Genomic DNA, 18,919 nt, shown 5'->3' on the forward strand with positions numbered 1-18,919 from the left:
AACGAGAGCTTGAATTATTTCCTCTTGCTAAAAAAAAAAATCACAGCAATTATTACTTTCAAGACTTGCATACATCCATGATCTCTGGCAAACAACTTGGAAGCACAACCAAAAACTCTGTGTGCAATGCTTTAAGGATTATTTTTGTCTTAGGATACCAGGCCAGAAAACATTCAATTTCTGTCAGTAGGCAACTCTGCTGTTTCTCATGCCACTGACAACAAAGGAATAAGAAATGCAAGTGTTTAGTCATTCAGAGACCTTTTTTTTGTTCAGTGTGAGCACAGAGGAAAGTGGGTTGTGACTCTCAGGGGCGTTGCTCTGCCTTTCCAAAAGCAGCAAATCCAGTCCCCAGAGCCAAATCCATTATACAGCAGAGCTGTTTGCCACCAGTGAATTATTCAGGATGCAGGAAAAAGCGGCTTGGTGCATCTGTGGGAGTGGCAGGCTCACCTGGGCATCGATGTCTATAGCAGGGTAGATGGGTAGCATAGCTGAAGGAGAAATGATGGGACTCGGAGTCGGTGTCTGAGGTTGGGACACTGAGGTTGCAATGCTGTGGGTAGGAGTGTTTGACATTGCAGATGCTCTTCCACTCACTGCTGTTGGACAGAAGAACCACACTAAGTCAAAGCAAAACACTTCCCAATGTAATGTGACAATAAAGGGACAGCGGGATGAATTCCCACCAACAGATGGAACTCCTCAAAAACTGTTGTTTTCCACAAATATATGTATTCTACACATTGAGCTCAACCTTTGATACTTTAACTCTCAGAATTTGAACTATGAAAAAGGTTTACTGCATTCAATCAAAGAAAGAGTTAAGTATGAGACTGACATGTATTCTAAAAGCCCACCAAAAGTTTTTTGTTTTTTTTTTTTAAACCCAAAGATCTTTCCTACAACAAATCAGCCGTAATTTGGACCTGGAGCTCCATACCTTTGGAAGCAGGGCTGCAGACCAAGTCCAACCAACGGGTACCTACGCAATTTTTCTTAAAACAGTTTAAATGTTTTCATGTAGAAGTCTGGTCAGCCTTCACCCCACCCCTCCATAAACATAACAAAAAAGCAAGAGGGCAGGATGCTCACATGGCAGAATTTGCTGAAACCAGGGAAGTGGAAGCTTTGGAACAGCAGGCTGCAGAGAGTTTGGTCCAGGTGTTAGGTAAGCAAAGGTAACACCAGTGACAGGGATAACAGTGTATGGACACGACACAGATAGCACCGACTGCCATGCTTCCCAAGGTTCATTCTGTGCATGGCACGTTCAGGAGTACACAGCAAACCTCAAGACCCTTCTTCCTACTTTTCCTCAGAAGAACTCACTGTTTTTTCCCTGTCACTTCTCCAGTGTTTCTCCAGCTGCTTCTCAGGTGTAACAGCAAAGAAGAAGGTGAAGCACCACACACTTCTGTCCAGCTGACAAAAGCAGTATAAACTGCAAAATGGAACAGTTTCCAACTGATGCCACAAAACCTGTATCCTAACAGGCCCAGTTGTGTGCTCCCACCTCTGCAAGGCAGCTGTATTTTACACCCAGAACTAATTTAATTTCTGGACTTCCTACACAAAATTTCCTACCAAAGTCAGAATTCAGAATTCCAAGCCCCTTGATCTAGATCTTTGAGTGCCTTTTGAAAAGTTATCTCACAAATCACACTAAGGTATGGATTAAAATTAACATACTGAAGATGTGCCAAAATGTTTTGACATAAGGTCAAAAACTGCACATGTTTTAAACAGCTTCTAAGAATTCCTGCTCAAATCCCAAAACGGAGACTGGGAAGCATCTTCACTATTACAGGAGACATTAGTAAATTCTCAGGCAAAAAAAAAAAAAAATCAAGTCAGTTAAGAAGGTCTCAGTTCAGATAAAGTCTACTTTTTACATTTGTAGCAAGGGGAGAAGAAACAACAAAAACCCCCAATTACTGCCCCCCTCACCCCCAAAATACAAAACAAACCAACCCAAAAAAAGAAAGACGTGCTCCAGCAATAATTCACAAATTTAGTTCAGATACCTACAGCACAGTTCATTGGACACAATATCCACTTTTATGGGTAATCACTTTGATAATATTTATTTCAACATCACCTGAGAGGAGTTCAAATTTCTAATGAACACGCCAAGGGTGATTAGAACAGAATTTTTATGGTGCCCAACCTAAAATATTCAAAGTTTTCAATAACCCAAAAGGTTTTCAGAGCAGTCTGGAGCACTGAGAGGAGTAACCAACTTGATTCTACATGCTAAACACACTGACACAAATATTTATCTCTGCACTCTGCTCCTTGCCCTACTCTAATGGCCTAGTGGCAAAGTGAACTCAAGTCTGTACCTCACCGTGGAAACATCCTTATTTCATGCCTGGGATAACCAAGTCTTCCAAGTTAGGTCACTATTGGAATATTTAGTATATACAAGACTTGGTATAGGAGCACCTACACCTTCATCAAGCTTCTTGGTCAGAAGACATCACCAAGCACCATTTGACTACTCCAGTTCCAGTCCTGGACATTTGCTGGGCTAGCAAGACAATCAGTTTTGTGCTTACTGATATTTGGAACAGACCTGCTCTTCATCCTGATTTTCTTCTGTCCATACCTCAACTCTCTCTTAGCTTGGATGAAGAGAGGACACCCTCAGAGCAGCTACCTCCTCCCCCATGCCCACTGGCCTCACCAGAGTGACATGCCCTTGTAATCTCACTTCTCCTCATGTGGCCATCACATGTCCCACAAGTGCTGTCCTGTTGTGAGCACAGCATTGGTCTTATGCACTGATTCCTTGTCTCCCGCACTGTCAACAGCAGACAGATAAAAACTGTTCCACATTACACAGCAATGAGGCAAGATGAGGGACGGAATAAAAAAATACTTTACAAGAAATGTACGAGACATCAGCCTTTTCCAGCTGGTTTCAAGCCAGCTCTACAGGCTTGTTCCACATCAGTTCCTTCTCTACCCCCAATTCCTCTGTAGTACCTCAGTTATCACAAACCATGTTGGTGCCACACAGGATTAAAATCACTCTAGAGCACTTGAGATGCAGAACATGCCTTGGACTGTAACAGTGCAGGTTATGTTCTGAATTCCAGCACCAACACTGGGCTGCTGCTGTGCAAGAAGGGCTCCTTGGATGGAGCCTGAGAACCACTGCACACCTGCAGTCCTGGTGGTTATTAGTTAACAATGTGCAAGGCAGCCTAAGGCAGGCCAACCCCATGTGAAACCACCTCTCCTGCTCAGGCCCCAAGTGGGACACAACCTGATTTTCCTGGGATGCTGGCACTCTACTGTTTGGTTTTTTTTTTCGGTATTGAGTCTCTGTGAAAAGCTTACAGCTTGCTTTCTAATGTTTTAATTCAAACAGCTGCATTTCCAACTGACTCAACCCACAAGGTAGCTTCCAGGAATGCATTTTAGCAAGAGCTTCAAGATTCCTGAAGTTCTTTGCAAAGCTCCGTGACTGGACACAATCCTTGGAATGGTTCCTACTTTGTAAAAGGCTTGCTATTAAAAACAAGGTGATTTTTCTCCCGAGATCTTTACCACACCACTTAACAGATGCAATGTTTCCATACAAGCCTTACCCAACTAACCCTAAAAAATACTACTTTTTATGAGCCTCACAGCAAGCAAAAAACTTGCCTGACATCTGAAGCTCAAGAGCAAACCTTTTGCTTGTCCTCAACTCCAGCAGGATCATAAAGGAGCCCAAAGGAAAAAATTAACTATTATTTACTACTTAGCCATTGTTTTCAACTAATAAAGCACAGAGCTGCACATTAAATCAAGTTTGCACAGCCAAGGTGAAGCTTTGTTTCTGCAACTGGTGCTGCAAACACAGCTCTGCAATGGAACTAAACTCAAGGCATCTCTGAAACAAGAATTTACATCTCTAAGAATACTCTAGAAGCGTCTTTTAAAGCAGTACATGGAGTTATTAACCAAATATTTAGTGGCTACTTAAATGTTGTGTGCTACACTGAGCCCATTTCAGCTCCACATTTTAAACTGTGATTTGTGGACTCACTACAGGCTAGCACTGAAGCTCTGTACTCAGGCCTGTGTCTGTTCTTGCTAAAAAAAAACACCCTATAATCACAGGCACTTGACAGAAAATTAATTCAGACTTCCTTCTCAACTGCATGTGTGCATGCATTACTAACAAGTGGGGCTGAGCAGAACCAGAATATTCCCTCCAATTCCCACTGGAAATACCTGACTGCTCAAAAAGGCACAAACAGGCATTCAGGTATGCAGCAGGTGACCTGGAATCACACCTGCTCAGGATGTGACATGCAGCTAAACATAGGTCCCAAACGTCCTAACTCCAGGTTCAACTTGCATTTAAACACAACTCAAGTGCATTGCACAGATTCTTTGTAAGTTACCAACAACAGCAAACATCCCAGCTTTTAAATTCATGTTGTCCTGCACCCCAGCACTTCCACGAGAGAAACTGTTACTGTCAGTGCGTGCTATATGTCATTTTATCTATTTTTTCATGCCTACATTTGTGTTTTCATCCACTTCCAATCTTTACACCTATGCTTCAATTCTAACACGAGATTTCCAGCAAAGAAGTTTTTGTCACCTTTAATGAAGCTTTGCCTGGACACAAGGTCACTCATCAAGTGTCTCACCTCAAAAGTGGTGTTCCAAGTGCTTTAAAAAATCACCACCTGGTAGTTTTAATCAGTTACCACACCTTCCACGACTCTGTACTACTACTGTGCTCCAAAACTCTGGCAGTACATGTAGGACCAGCTCTGGGCTAACACCTTCTCTGAGACCTGCCTTCCTCTGGCACACATCCCTCATGCTAACAGCTTTGCAAAGCAGACTTGTTCAGATGGACAGCACTTGCAAAAATGACAGTGCATCAGCTTAACCAAGAGCATCTGGTACCTTTTCATCAAGTGACCTTTTTTTAAGACTGTGTCCTACCAGTTCACCTGTGTTCAGCTAAGGGGTATTTCAATGACTGCTTTAGCATGGAAAGGGTTCAGATGAAGCACAGCTGAGTGAGGTGTAAACTAAAACAGCAGTGACAACTCGCATTTAAAAACTGCTTCATTCTCCTGTTTTACTGCTTAAGGCCTTAGAGCATTCATGTCACCGGGCAGAGAATTCTCTGAAGCAATGACAAGAGTTTGGTAGGGCTAAACATGCTTTCTGCTGGCAGCCATTTTTATGAGGAGATGTTTCAGAAAGTCATAGGATTATCACCTTTTTTTTTTTTCCCAAGCAGAAATAAAAGCTTCCAATAAGTAGACTACATAAGGCCAAGTGGAGCAGCTCTTATTCTGAAGAATAACCCATGGGTCCCTCACATTTTACAGGCTAGTTGTGGTGCTGCAGCTGCTCAGCCTCCTACAAGTCAGCTCTCAGCTAGCCCAAAGCACTGCCCAGCACCATCATGGTGCTACTCCTGAGCTACAATCAGGCCAAAATAGAACTGCCACATGAACTTTAATATACCCTTCCCCAAACTATGACGAGTTAAAAATGCCCCTCCACCATACCAACCTGACCAACAGGCATGGCTCAGCTCACCCTGCAAACTGAAAAGTTAAAAGCTACTTTTCCCAACTCCTTGAGACAGGGATCAGAGGACGAGTGGTGCTTGCCGTAGAGCTCGTGGGAATACACAAACACACACACACATATAAAAAGAAGTGGACATACCCTCGACTGGTCAAAGCAAATATTATACCTGCTCATAACAATGTAAACCCACCTGCCATGATGTCATCCAGCGTGTCATTGAGCGTCTGAGCAGGGCTGGCTACCATTAACCCTTGCTGTGTTTCTGTCAGTATTCCTTGCCCCAGCCCTGCTAGTTGTGCTTGGCCCAGCACTGGCTGTCCAACTATAACACCTTGCAGTTCTGTAAGATTTGCGATGGACCCTGGAGGTAAGGAACCTGCTGCCAGAGGCAAAGCTTGTGGCATGGCCAGAGGCTGAACTGGTGCAAAACCCGTCTGCGCAGCAGCTTGCTGAGGGTCATCTTTGAGCAAGATGGGGTCCACTTGCTGCAATCGTGCATAGTCTCCCTCTGAGAGTTGTTCTCCTACCCCAACGGGAGTCAGTAGTCCCAGATGCTGGCAAGACTGCTGCTGCTGCTGCTGCTGAAGCTGAATTCTTTGCGCTTTTACCTCTAGATATTGCTTTTTTAGCTGCTGTTGAGTTTTCAGCTGTAACTCTCGCTCCACTTTCTGCAGTTCCTCCAAAATCTTTTGTTTCTTCTGAATTTGCTCCTCTCTCGTTTTGTTCAGCTCCTCAATCTTCTCTTTGGTGAGCTGGTCGGCGTGTGCCAATTCCAGGGACTGCAGCTGAGCGTTCTTCTCTATGGCTTCTTTTATCCTCTGCTCCAGCTCTGTCAACTTGCCCTGAGCCTCTTCTACAATGCTCTCTGGAGACTGATTGGTGATGTAACCCTGTACATCCTGGTTGTTTGTTGGCAAATGACTGCTGGACTTTTGTTTAGAAGCAGCTGTGTGAAAAAGAAACCCCCTCAGAAGCAATGGAAGTGCATACCAACGGCATCCTCATTACAGAGCTACTGCTGGGCCGCTGTGTGGCACGGCACCCGTGGGAGGTCAGCGTGTCCCCAAGGCCCTCCAAGGACACCTGCCAACGGGTACCCAGCAGTCAGACTGCAATTTAACAGGCCACACCAGTGCACATGCACCCCACAGAGCCCTGTGCTACGGTGACAGGGCTGCTCCAGCAATCGGCACGCTTTTGCCAAAGGAAGCGATTGTCTTGAGCTGCTGCTACCGAGTGCTGCTACACGGAAACTGGGAACAAAAAGCAAGGATATGCTGCCTCTTTACTTGGTGTTCTGTGTCTGGTATGGTGTTGGGACATAAACAAACGTTTACAGCCCTCAAAGCGCAGCCCAAGGGACACAAAAACACCTCTAAGACTGGGACTAGGCTGCCGGCTTTGCGACCAACTTGGTAGGCTTTAACAAGTGCTAGGCTCTCTACAACTAGGCATCCTTTCACTCCAGGTATCCAGCTCTGCTCAGGTGACAAAGAGTGCCAGAACCCAGGACTGTCATTTACATTTAGCAGGACCTAACAGGGTGTCTTTAGCCACTAGGTTTTATCCATAGCAGACACGATTTTGCCTGTGTCAAAGCTCAGCTCTCTGTCCAGGCAAGGCAAGTATTTCAGCCTTCCTGCAAGAACAAGCGATGGACTAATCCAACTGGTGTTTTATGCAGAAGTCCCCACTAACACAGCTGACATGCTCTGCCATACCAGGTGGAGAAGCAACAATCGGTTAATTTTGAAGGGCGAAAGGCAACTCAAAACTCAGGATCTGAGGCAGTGGAGGTGCCCAGTTTCTTCCAGCCATCCTCGCTGTATCTCCAGAACAATACAAGTGTACACACAGGATTAATTTTAGGACATGCACGCCTGTATTTGCTACTGCTGATGCTTGATAAAAATTGGTTTTTGACGAGAATTCTTAAGTACAGAAAGCATTAAGTGTCAAAATGGCGAGAGCAAAATAGATGCAAATTTAGTCCTAGGAGGACCTGAGCCACATCAGACTAAAGATTTTACTGCACAAGAAATTCCGCCTTCAATCCAATTAGTCAAACCCACTCCCAGACTACTACCCTAAGGAAACACAAGTTATCAAATCAACTATGATATGGAGATTAACATGGGTTTTGCAAGTTCCATTATCCAATTTCTAGATTTCTGGGTAACATTCTGCATTAATTCAGTGTGTCAGACTAGAGATTTTAACATATTTACTTAGGCAGATTTCTTGATGTTTTATGATTACAGGCTTAGATGACTGACTTGGTGGACAAGCAAATCCTTAAAAAAATAATTAAAAAAAAATCAAAATTGCAGTTTCCTTGACTGAATCCATAAACACTCTTCATAGGAGCTACTCTGCTACAAGTGCAAGCCTCTATCTTCTACCTAGGAAGGATATTTAGAAAATAAGCTGCAGAACTAGGACTGACCTTTGTTTCTGATGGGAAGGGTTGTGGCGACATTAGCAGGGGGTTTGTCAGGCTCCTGGGGTGGGACGACCATGGGCAGCGCCTGCACTGGTACTCGAGGAGCCTAAAACATCAGATACGAACAGATTACTTTTCTCATACTCTGTGCTAGTTACAATTCAACAGAAGGCAAACAAAATCTGTTAGAAAAGTAGACTGTAATGGTGACTAACAACATTCAATATAGTTTTTAATATGCACAGTTCAATAATTAACACCTGCAGATCACGTGATCTCCACATACTTTGCATTTTTAACCTAAAAAATTACTTGCAGAACTATACTCAGCCTGGTACAGTGCTGTACTGTAGTACAGCAAATACAAGCCACAATGGACCATAAATTCAGTTCTGTTGAGTTTCATTTAAGCAGATCTTTGCACTTACTGGTTTTGTCCACCCTCAGTGTTTTTTTCCAGCATACTTAGAGAACAGTAAGAATGATGAGAGCACTACATCATAACATTGAAAAGTCTTCCCCAAAAGTAAAAATCAGTTTACCTCCATCATCTTAATTCCATTACAGCACACCAAACAGACTGTCAACTATCTGATACGTAAGGAATAGAACAGATTTGCAGCTCTAAGTAATTTTAAGTGTGCTCACCTACAGTTTATGATAGGACATGACTGACTCTTCTCTCACCTTTAAACTCCTGAGTAACCAAGTGCAAAAAAAACCATGCGGACCATGAGCCCTGGAATCTTACCCTGTTGAGGTCATGGGATGGTGGGGTCAGCTGAGTGGCATCAGGTGGAGGAGCAGAAAGCAAGTTGTTTGGGTAATCTAGAAGGTAACAAACCACGCTGGTGTGACCGCCTTTGGCCGCCTCGATCAGCATGGTCGATCCATCCTGAGAGGGAGAGAGCACACAGTTAAAACAGAGCATCATGAAAACAGCACTGCAGCATTTTGGGACACACAACACACTACCTATGGGACTGCTTTCTGTTCTAGTAAATACTCCATCTCCACAAGCTCACATCTAAACTTACAGGCTTGATGAAGTATTAAAAAAAAATAAATAAATAATACTTTAAATTTTTTCCCCTTCCACAATCAGCACTTCATATTCATGATTGATCAAGAGACCTGCACTACAACAACACATACACGAGCAGAACATCTGCTTGTGCAAACTTCCATTTAAATCATCACAGGCTGGGTGAGTTGTACAGAACACAAAAGGAGACAATCCAGCTGGGTATCCTGAATTTCAGAGGAAAACAAGTGAGGTGAGGGACAAACCTTGAGTCTGTGTGTAGGATCAGCACCATGAGCGAGCAGTAGCTCCACCACCGCCAAGTGACCTCCGGCACAGGCCAGCGACAGCACTGTGTGATCGTTGTTCGCTGTGGTCCTGTTCACGTTTGCTCCTGCACAAACACAAGGGCAAACATCAGCTCAAACTGACTTCAACAGGTAGCACCTCTATCAAATGTAACACAATTAACTGCTCTGCAATCTACACAGGGAAAACTCCATCCTGCCAGATGTCCTACTCCATACAAGGTAGGGACAAGATAACTCATGACAATCAGCCCAGGAGAAGGAAAATGGAAATTCCTGGTTTGTACTGAAATGTCAAGCAAACTACAGTCAAACTCTGGAAACCAAAAGGGACTTGTAGTTCAATTGCCAAATACAGTGCTCCAAAGCTGCACCATGGGGCATGGAGACCCCAGGGATCCCTACTAATGCTGCTTTTACTAGGAATTACAGACTGAAACACACTATTTTTACAACTACATGCAGTTCCACTAATCTCAGCAGAAACCACAGATAATCATTACATGCCTAGTTGGAGAATCAATTGCCTACTGGAGCTAGGACATTTAAAACAAGTCCAAGGAAGTTACACTAGCTCTGACATGTTCTTAACTTGAAGTATTTCTAATGTCAGGAAAACCCAAACCATTCCACATTCTTACCTTTGCTAATCAAGAACTGAACAGTGCAAACATGACCTGCCCTGGCAGCTTTCATGAGAGGGGTTCTTCCACCTTCTGATTCATGCTCCTAGAGCAGATAAAGAAAGGCTTCAAAATCCAAAGTGGCATGTGAAAGAAGGCAAGCCAGCCTCCTGAGTTTTTGAATGGAAAGATGCTAGACATGGAACATCCTTCTGTACTGTTTCACACAGCCATAAATATTCAGCTAATGTTTGAACTGAAGGTATCTTGAATGCAGGTGAACCATTCACCACCTGTCTCTGCACAGGTGGGACTTCTGGACAAAAAGCATTCAAGGCACATGAGGGGGATTTTCGTTAAACAGGACATCTTCTGACATGCTTAACATCACTTTTTGATAACACACTGGTGTACTGAAAAGGAAAAACCAGTTTACCTCCATCATCTTAATTCCATTACAGCACACCAAACAGACTGCCAACTATCTGATGCATAAGGAATAGAACAGATTTGCAGGTACAAGGACTAACCCAGAATCAACTCAACAATTTGAAGCTGAGTACCACATCAAAAGAATCAAATTCCCTATTTTCTTGTCCAGGCAACCTTGAATGGCTTGGAAATGCTTTAGACATCAATCACCAGAGGACTGTAACTGACCTCTGTACTTTGGGGTAATCTAACAGCCCAAAATACATTAAAGAACGTGCAAATTTTCATCAATGAACACAGAAACAGGAAGAATATCAGATGCTGATCATTTAATATCCTACTGACACTTTTTAAGGAAGGTAAATGACTTACCAGATCTGCACCTGCCTGAAGTAAGACATCTGCTACATCAGTGTGACCATTCTCACAGGCGTACGTCAGTGCCGTGTCACCTGTTGCTGTTGTTGCATGCACATTAGCCCCTGAAACAGAAAGGACAAAACACTGTAAGCTTTATGATGGGCATTACAGAAAACATACAAGCCTCCACAATCTTTACAGGATCGAACAGCAAATGAAGCTTCCCCCTTCCAATCCAGCATCTATTAAACTGATAACCTGACTGTACTCTAAGAGGAATAAAAACAAACCGCAAGTTAACTCCAAACAAGTTTACATCAACTCAATCTTCAAAAGCTAAATTAGAGTCCAACCAGTAAATTACTTTGGGCTTCAAAGACCTTCACAGTCAAGTTCAAGAAGCTGCTAAAGAAAATGTAATGACTATCGGACAAAGTATTTTTCTCTTTAGATTAAGCATTTACAAAGCATTAACAAAATGACTCCATACCTGCAGCTAATAAATATTTGACCAGCTCCAAATGTCCCTCTTGAGCAGCCTCCATCAAAGGTGTGGAACAGCCAAGTTCTATGTCAGCTCCTGCTTTAATGAGAAAATCGGCCACCTCCAGAAACCCTCCACAGCAAGCCAGAGTTAATGCGGTTTCCTGCGTCTCCTCTGTCTGAGCGTTGATGTTTGCTCCTGCAAACAACACAAAACACCGGTTACAGAGGGCAGGATCACCACACAAACCACCTCCACATGCACAAGGCATCTTATAACCAAAGAAAACAAAAATCCAAGCAGCTCAGAGCTTCTCCCCCAGCCTGCTGAGCAGCAGTTACCTTGCCCAAGTAACAGTGCCACCATCTCCTCGTGGCCTTCCCGAGCTGCCTCCATCAGCGGCGTGTATCCCTCATCATTGACCTCTTCCAAGTTAGCTCCACGTTCAATCAGCAGAGCTGCCAGCTCCACGTGCCCACCACAGGCTGCCAGGGTCAGCGGGGACTCGAAGGAGTCCGCAGGCATGTTCACCTGAGCTCCGCTGTCCAGGAGTAACCTTGCCACTTCCACGTGACCATCCTGGAAAGGCAAAAAAAAATAAGATCAGAAGACTGACCAAGTGGAAAAACTGCTTTTCTCTATGGTTTTGCCACAGACTCAAATTCCCTCAAAATACACAAAAAGCCATGAGGGAGTAAAATGAGTCCAAAAATATAATGAACAGTTTTTCTGAATATTTTCCCTAAGTATTTGGATAAAGCATAAGGTCTCCTACTGAACAAGCTCCTGTAGAAACGCTGAGCACATTTTACTAAATATGTGCTGTGAACCTCATATCAGACCTCTCTGTCAATGGTGTAAGCAACAAACTGGACAACTTCGTATCAGACTCCAGTTCAGGTGTTTGGGATCTACTTCCTTGGGGCAGGGGGGAACTCCAAAATAAGGCCCAGAAAGTCAAGAGGGAGCTCACAACTATTTTAGAAGCTTGTCTCCTCCACAAGAACAATAGTGAGATTATTTTGCTTCCTCCCTTCCTTAAGAAGCAGCTATGCACACTGACCTGACTTGCCTCATGGCTCCTGCAAAACTATTTCAATGCTCAATTTAACAGCACAGTCAAGACTTACTTTCTCCCTCCAAGTGAAAAGCCAAAATGAGACCACTTGTCAGGGGTTCCTTACACATCCCAGGAGCCACCCACCCGAGCAACAGCTTTCCCTTGGCAGCATTCTGGCAGGGTTTTCCAGACACCGTGATCATGCTCCACTGTGATCAAACCCCTTCTACCACAAGGCAGCTCTTAAATTTGCTTTCTTCCTCGCAAAATACTTCAGCACAGGATCTCCGTCACATTTTCAGTATTCCATAAAGTCAGGAACTATTTGAAGTGGCTTTTCAGCTCCATGTTTACACTGGAGGCCTGACAGTGACACATCCAATTGCCATTCCACGCTGCTTTGTTCAGACAGAAGCAGTGCCTGGCTGGGTCGCTGTGCTCCAACAACAGCAAGAAGTCTCCAAGCTGGTTTTCTCCATGAGGAGATGGCCACCATTCCAACTTGAAGGAACCAAAATCTGACAAACAAAACACTGGAGGGCTGCAGCAAATAAACAGCCACTCACCAGGAACACAAGACATTCCCAAGGTTGTCACTGAATGAGGTAAGTACACCTTGATTTCAGATTAATTCCTAAGAGGCAGCAAATCTCATCCACAGCCATCCTTGCCAAGCTGGAAACCACAACTCCAAAAAGCTCTTTTCCAGACAAAACACCAAACTGCATCTGACATTTTTCCGCTTCATTTTCTCAAGTGTTTCATACCTTATTCTGATATCCAGGGAGCAAAGCACGGCTTCCTCTTGGAAAAATATCTAGGACATTAACTAGGACATATTCACCTTTTACATGAAATGACAGTACTATTTTAGGGAAAAACTCCAAGCCTCCATAAAGAATCTTTCCTCAGGGAAATGCAGAGACGGTGCCTCATCCATCAGGCTCTGGCAAGACAGCTACCTGCTCACCCCTGCTCCACGCTGAGGATGGCACGACACAGCACCCAGGCTTGCTTCAAAGCTTCCTATGTGGGCCAAGCAGCCTGCAGGAGAACTGCTGGAGCCCCACCACACAAGGGAACTGGATCCATGCTTTAATAAACCCTGCAGTGGGGTGGGGCTGCTGAGCTCTCCTACAACAGCCAGGAAAAGCCTTCCAACTGCTAAGGGATCAGGAAAAGTCACCTGAGCAACCTTCACAAGAGCATCAGCTGCATTTTAAAGCTGAAGCTCTGTGGGCAGCAGTCCTTCAGCAAGAGGAAATACCAACTAGATCACCCTGCTTTTTGCTCCCACAAGGCAACTGCCACTGTCCAACACCTCCTGTGCATTAAATCAGTATTAACTGCTGTCTGAAAAAACTCTCAGGCACCAGTCTTCCTGAATCCACAAGGCTGCAGAAGGGTTTAAACCTGCACTGGCTACGCCACAGACAGACAATTCTGTGAGCACACATTCAAGCTCAAAGCTGTTCCAGAGAAGGAAGTTTTCTTGTGCCACTGAAGAGCAGTAACTGTTTCTGCACAAAGAACATGCTGAGATGGAAGTCCTTGCTCTGCTTCATTTCACACTGCAAGGTTTTTAAATACTGATAGAGAAAGCTGCTCCTTCTGTTGTCAACAGAGCTGAAGGTATGAGACTGAACTATCTGCCAGTTCTGAGCACCAGCGTGGAACTGCCTCCCTAGGAACAGTTTCCTGCAGGAATAAGGGAGAAGAATATTTTCCTACTGCTCAGTAATTTTTAACAAAAATTAGGTCTTAACATCTCTGTGGGTCTGATAGAAATTTTTTAGTCTATTAGAAGAGTTAAAAGGGCAGAAGAGAATGACAAGGAAAGGAAGGCTTGATCCATAGCTTCACCACAAAAAACATCCTGATGAGAAGGCAACTGCAACATTAAACAAGGTCATTTTACCATCAACTCCCAGGAACTGGCTGCAAGGCCATGGCCAAGGATATTCATGTGGCTGCTCTAGTAAGATTTCAGGGTGAGATAAAGGACAGCTTGAGTTCTGTTTACCTACGTGACTTTCTTTGGAACAACTTTCAAGAAGTGTAATGGTTTCTGTTAATCATTCCCCCATCTGAAACCATTAACTTCTTTCAGCAGACACAACTGGCTGATTTAGAACCATTGCAGCTGTTTCAGGGAAGGGCAGACAAAACAGGGATTTACTGCCCTCCTCTACAGCCACGGGTTCACAGAGTGACATTACACAAGTCTAATAATGCCATGAAAATCCCAACACATGAGGAATCTATTTGGAGAGAAGGATAAAAAGAAAATTTAAGAAAATAATTCTCAGTTTAACACTAAAGTTAACTTCCCATGAAGCAGACAAGAGAACCAAAACATCACAGTTAGATTCTGTACCAGAAGGAAACTCAAAGGAACCACTTTCTCCATCTTCAGCAAGAAAAGAGAGCCCACAGACCTCACTGCTCGAGCCTTACATCTCTTACCATGCATGCCTCCATGAGAGCAGTGTGCATCTCATCTGTCTTGTGCTCCTGGTCTGCACCAGCTTCCAGCAGAAACCTCACCATTTCCAGATGGCCTGTGTGGAAAAATAGTTAACAGAAGGAAACTGCTTGACAAAGTGCATTTCAACACTCATAGTGTTCTAAAGCATATAACGAAGGTCATGGATGTCTGTGATACCACATAAAGAGTCCACTCTGGAAAGGTGTGTTTGTATCTCTGCCATTTACGTGCTTATCAGTGTAGCTGGTAAAAAATATACATGAAAGACTAAGACCAACTTCTACACAGGTGCCACACAAGAACCTCTGTTCCCAATATCAACTACTCCATAATGGCAAGGGCCTAATAAAACATGTCCTAAGTGACTATAACAGCAGCTGCTGGCCTGTAGGATCAGATTTTGCCTCTTAATTAAACATCTTCATCCCTTTCTGGGGGGCTGCAATTTTGCTGCCTAATGCTTTAAGGGAGGAAACAAAGGCCTGTTGTCCTCAGCACTGACACCTAAAAGGCAAGGTCCTAAACCTTCTGTGATTTGCCAGTGCCAGTCCTTTAAAACAAAATATCTGCTGTATTTAAGCAGAGGTACCTGGCATAAAACAGCTGTAATACAGAAAGTTTAGCTTACTTTTTCTGTAATCTAACACATTAGCTCCTTGTCTCTTCATTTGTTTAACAGAGTATCTTCTAAATAATCATACCTCAGACCAAAGTTTTAGATCTTGATACTCAGACTCTGCACACAGATGATTTTGCACATAGCACAGGCGTGCTGTGTGGTATCACAGCCAGGACAAGAGCAGCACAGTGTGCTCTCACACCCTTTCAATTCCGCAGGTGGTGGGCAGCAAGGCTGAAGGAATCCACGCTGGCCCTGAGTGGAATCACAGCCAGGACAAGAGCAGCACAGGGTGTGCTCACACCTTTGAATTCCCCTGGCCATGGGCAGCAAGGCTGAAGGACTCCACGGACTCCTCGCTGTCCCTGACCCCTGTGCCCACTCAGCACAGTACCTTTGTAGCAGGCCAGCGTCAGGGCGCTCTCCTTGAACTCGTTGGAATGCGTGTTGATGCCCGCCCCGTTCTCCAGCAGCACCCTGGCCACCTCCACGTGCCCGGCGCTGCCCGCCTCCATCAGCGGCGTGTGGCCGTTCTCGTTGTGCTCCTCGATGCTGGCGCCCGACTCCAGCAGCACCTTCACCACGTCCACGTAGCCCCCGGCGCAGGCGTACGTCAGGGCTGTGTTGCCTTGGGCCAGAGAGAACAGGGGTTGGGAACACAACCTGATGGCCTTCCTTCACCCAGAACTTCACCTGCTGCTCCATTCCTTCCCTTCTAGCTGGATACCTGATGGAACAGGGCTTTTCACACTACAGATGAACAACTGTAGGGAGGGGGAAATCAGTAGTGGCACCAAGCAGCCTGGTGCTGACAGACTGAGTGTCTGACCTCCTTGTGCCTGCACTGATGCACCTCTCTTCCCATTTCTAGCCCAGTCACAAACCCCCATCCATTTTCCTGTTAATCAGCAGGAACACGCAATGCTGTAAAATGAAAGCTCAAAACCAGGAGTAGAATTAACTGCTGCTTCTAAATCAGGTCCTAAACACCTGCAAGGGGCTGGTTCCAAAATGTTCCCAGTCTTTACAAGGAGAGGAAAAAAACTTCGGTGGAAAAAATACAAAAACATGGATCTGCACATAACAGCCAAAGAATCTGCCTCTGTGAAAGACACCTTGAAAAATGTTACAGTTCAAGGCCATATTACCACTGAGAAAACTGCTTCACTGAAAAAAAATTTAAAAATAAATAAGGTGTCTTCTGGTATCCCCCTCTCCCCCTCACTCAGGGTCAGCTCTCCATTCATCAGGTACCGCTGACTACACACCAGCTCTCCACTTCCAGGTTACAAAAACTTACAAGATTTCCCAATCTGGTCCCTTCAACACAAATTGCTAGTAAATTACCACGGGAAGAGTGGAAGGGGAGGCCCTCTTCTCACTTTTCCCCTTGGGTTTCCTGATCTGCCACCAAATAACTTTTCCACATATACACAAATTTACCAAAATGTGCTTAAAATGTGACAACAAATCCTAGGTACTCAAACCCCTTCAAGTTACTAACTGACCTTATCCACCTTTTTATGTCTCCATAATACTTGATCTGCAACCAACAATACTTCAGAGTTCCACTTAGAAAAGAGAATTTAAATGGCAAAACCATAAGGAAGCATTCTGCCTAGCTGGGCTGAGAGCTATGGCTCCTGAACTTGCACACCAAGTTGCCTGCACAGAGCAAATCCCAGCTCTGCAGTGGTTCACAAGAGTCCCTTTACCTGTGGATGACTGTGCGTTCACATCAGCACCGTGAGCTAGCAGCAGCTTGACAATTTTGACGTGCCCACCGTTGGCAGCAGCCATCAGAGGTGTGATGTCTCCCTTGATTCCCCGGTCCTCCACATTGGCATGCATTGCCAGGAGAACCTGCCAAGAGACACTGATCAACAACACCGAAGGACAAACCCTGCCCCTGCACTACCAACCCCCACCTTCACCCCAGTGCTGGGTGAGCAATCCTGGCACAAAATAGGCACCCAGAATGCATCAGCAACATTTAGTGTATGTGTGAGATCGTCTGCCATTTCTCAATACCTTAACACCCCTTCCAGGTGCACAAAATGCTAATAGATTGATTTAACATCTCTTTATGTACAACACACACATGGTACAAACAGCCAGGAAACCAACCTGTGCAAGCTCATAATACCCCGCTGAGCAGGCCAAGCAAAGGAGGCTTTCCCCTTCCTCTGTGTGCTCGTTCACGCTGCGGCCTTCAATGAGCAGCTTCCGCACAGCATTCACGTCTCCTTCGGAACAGGCCTCGGCCAGGCTGCGGCTAACAAGGGGAAAGCATTCAGAGTGGCAAGGGACTCTGCCTCAGCTCCAGTGTGCCATGAGGACACATCAGCAAAAAAGGAAACACCAGCTAAAAACGTGCCAACTGCTAATTAAACAAGTGCCAGCTTTACACTTGAGGTTTCCCAGCTAACTTGTCTGAAAATTAAGCTGTGTCCATATCCACTCCTGCTATTAATTTTTAATAGAAGTTTTCAAGAAAAATAGATGCAGGATATCCCAGGACCAGAGGACATGGAAATCACCTGTCAATCTTGAGAAAACTTTATTTACTCAGCACTGTAACTATTAATTAAACTAAAACAAATCACCAACATCAGTGTTCTTCTGTAGGAAACTTAACCACTTCCCTTCTCTCCTGTGCTGAAAATACCAGACGAGTCTTGTAACCAGACATAATTTTAATACATGGAGAATCAGTTCTGAAATGTGTCTCTTCACTACGTGTTGACCTTCTTTTTTAATTTCCAAGAACCTCTGTTTTTATAACAACTTTGGCAACTACCACCATTCCCAAGAAAGAGGTGCAGAGGAGAAGAGGGGATGCAGACAGAACAGAAACAGACATAACCCAAAATTATACAGCTCTTCAAGCTGTTCCTATAGCAAGAAATCTTTCTTTAGAGTTATTCCGTATAGAAGGAACAAACTTCTGACTAGCACAGCACCCTTGGTTGTCCCTACTAACACTGCTTCCACTGCACTGAAGCCTTATGGCAGCCTGGAAGGAAAAATCCTTCTTCTTTCCCTCCTGAATACCCCAGTGGAAAAAAATGCACATGTGAAGCCACCAAGTCCAGTACAAGACCAGCAACTCCCTGGCTGAGGCGACACTGACTACTGTGGAGCTCCAATCCTTAGCGGCTGTTTCCCTTCCTCAATTAAAAAGGCACTCTGAAATTCCCTAAAAGATTTTTTTAATCTGAAATCTTGTTTCCTGCTATCACTGAATGACCCATGTGGGGATTTACAACTGTCTGGAACAGTTCTAAGGCCTATACCATTGAAGAGCTTAGAAATGTTTCTACAGCTGGTCACTATAAACTCCTTGGAGTTTCATTCCATAATTCTGAGCAGCATGAATTGCTTCACTCCCTACTGCAAGACGTGCCAGTCCACAAATATTTAAGCAGGAGAAGCAAAGGTGATAACTTGGCACCAACTCCACTTGAGTAAGAGTTTCATCATGCCCTCAGTGCAAGTGCTAGAACAAGAAAAACT

The 18,919-nt window shown here is 44.5% G+C and overlaps 1 protein-coding gene across 1 annotated transcript in view; it reads right to left on the reverse strand.

Annotated features, from left to right (window-relative positions):
• Positions 1 to 18,919, reverse strand: part of ANKRD17 (ankyrin repeat domain 17) — a 70,426-nt gene that overhangs the window by 14,624 nt on the left and 36,883 nt on the right. Inside the window, exons 4-16 of the mRNA XM_066549402.1 lie at positions 17,531 to 17,678; positions 17,119 to 17,266; positions 15,798 to 16,031; positions 14,763 to 14,857; positions 11,578 to 11,815; positions 11,243 to 11,434; positions 10,765 to 10,874; positions 9,979 to 10,066; positions 9,296 to 9,423; positions 8,757 to 8,900; positions 8,009 to 8,111; positions 5,753 to 6,508; positions 454 to 602 (exon numbers count right to left, since the gene is read on the reverse strand). Coding sequence (XP_066405499.1) covers positions 454 to 602; positions 5,753 to 6,508; positions 8,009 to 8,111; positions 8,757 to 8,900; positions 9,296 to 9,423; positions 9,979 to 10,066; positions 10,765 to 10,874; positions 11,243 to 11,434; positions 11,578 to 11,815; positions 14,763 to 14,857; positions 15,798 to 16,031; positions 17,119 to 17,266; positions 17,531 to 17,678 — 2,533 coding nt within the window. The remainder of the gene's footprint in view (positions 1 to 453; positions 603 to 5,752; positions 6,509 to 8,008; positions 8,112 to 8,756; positions 8,901 to 9,295; positions 9,424 to 9,978; positions 10,067 to 10,764; positions 10,875 to 11,242; positions 11,435 to 11,577; positions 11,816 to 14,762; positions 14,858 to 15,797; positions 16,032 to 17,118; positions 17,267 to 17,530; positions 17,679 to 18,919) is intronic.

This window comes from Molothrus aeneus, chromosome 4 (assembly GCF_037042795.1).
Source record: "Molothrus aeneus isolate 106 chromosome 4, BPBGC_Maene_1.0, whole genome shotgun sequence".
NCBI classification, from domain to species: Eukaryota; Metazoa; Chordata; class Aves; order Passeriformes; family Icteridae; genus Molothrus; species Molothrus aeneus.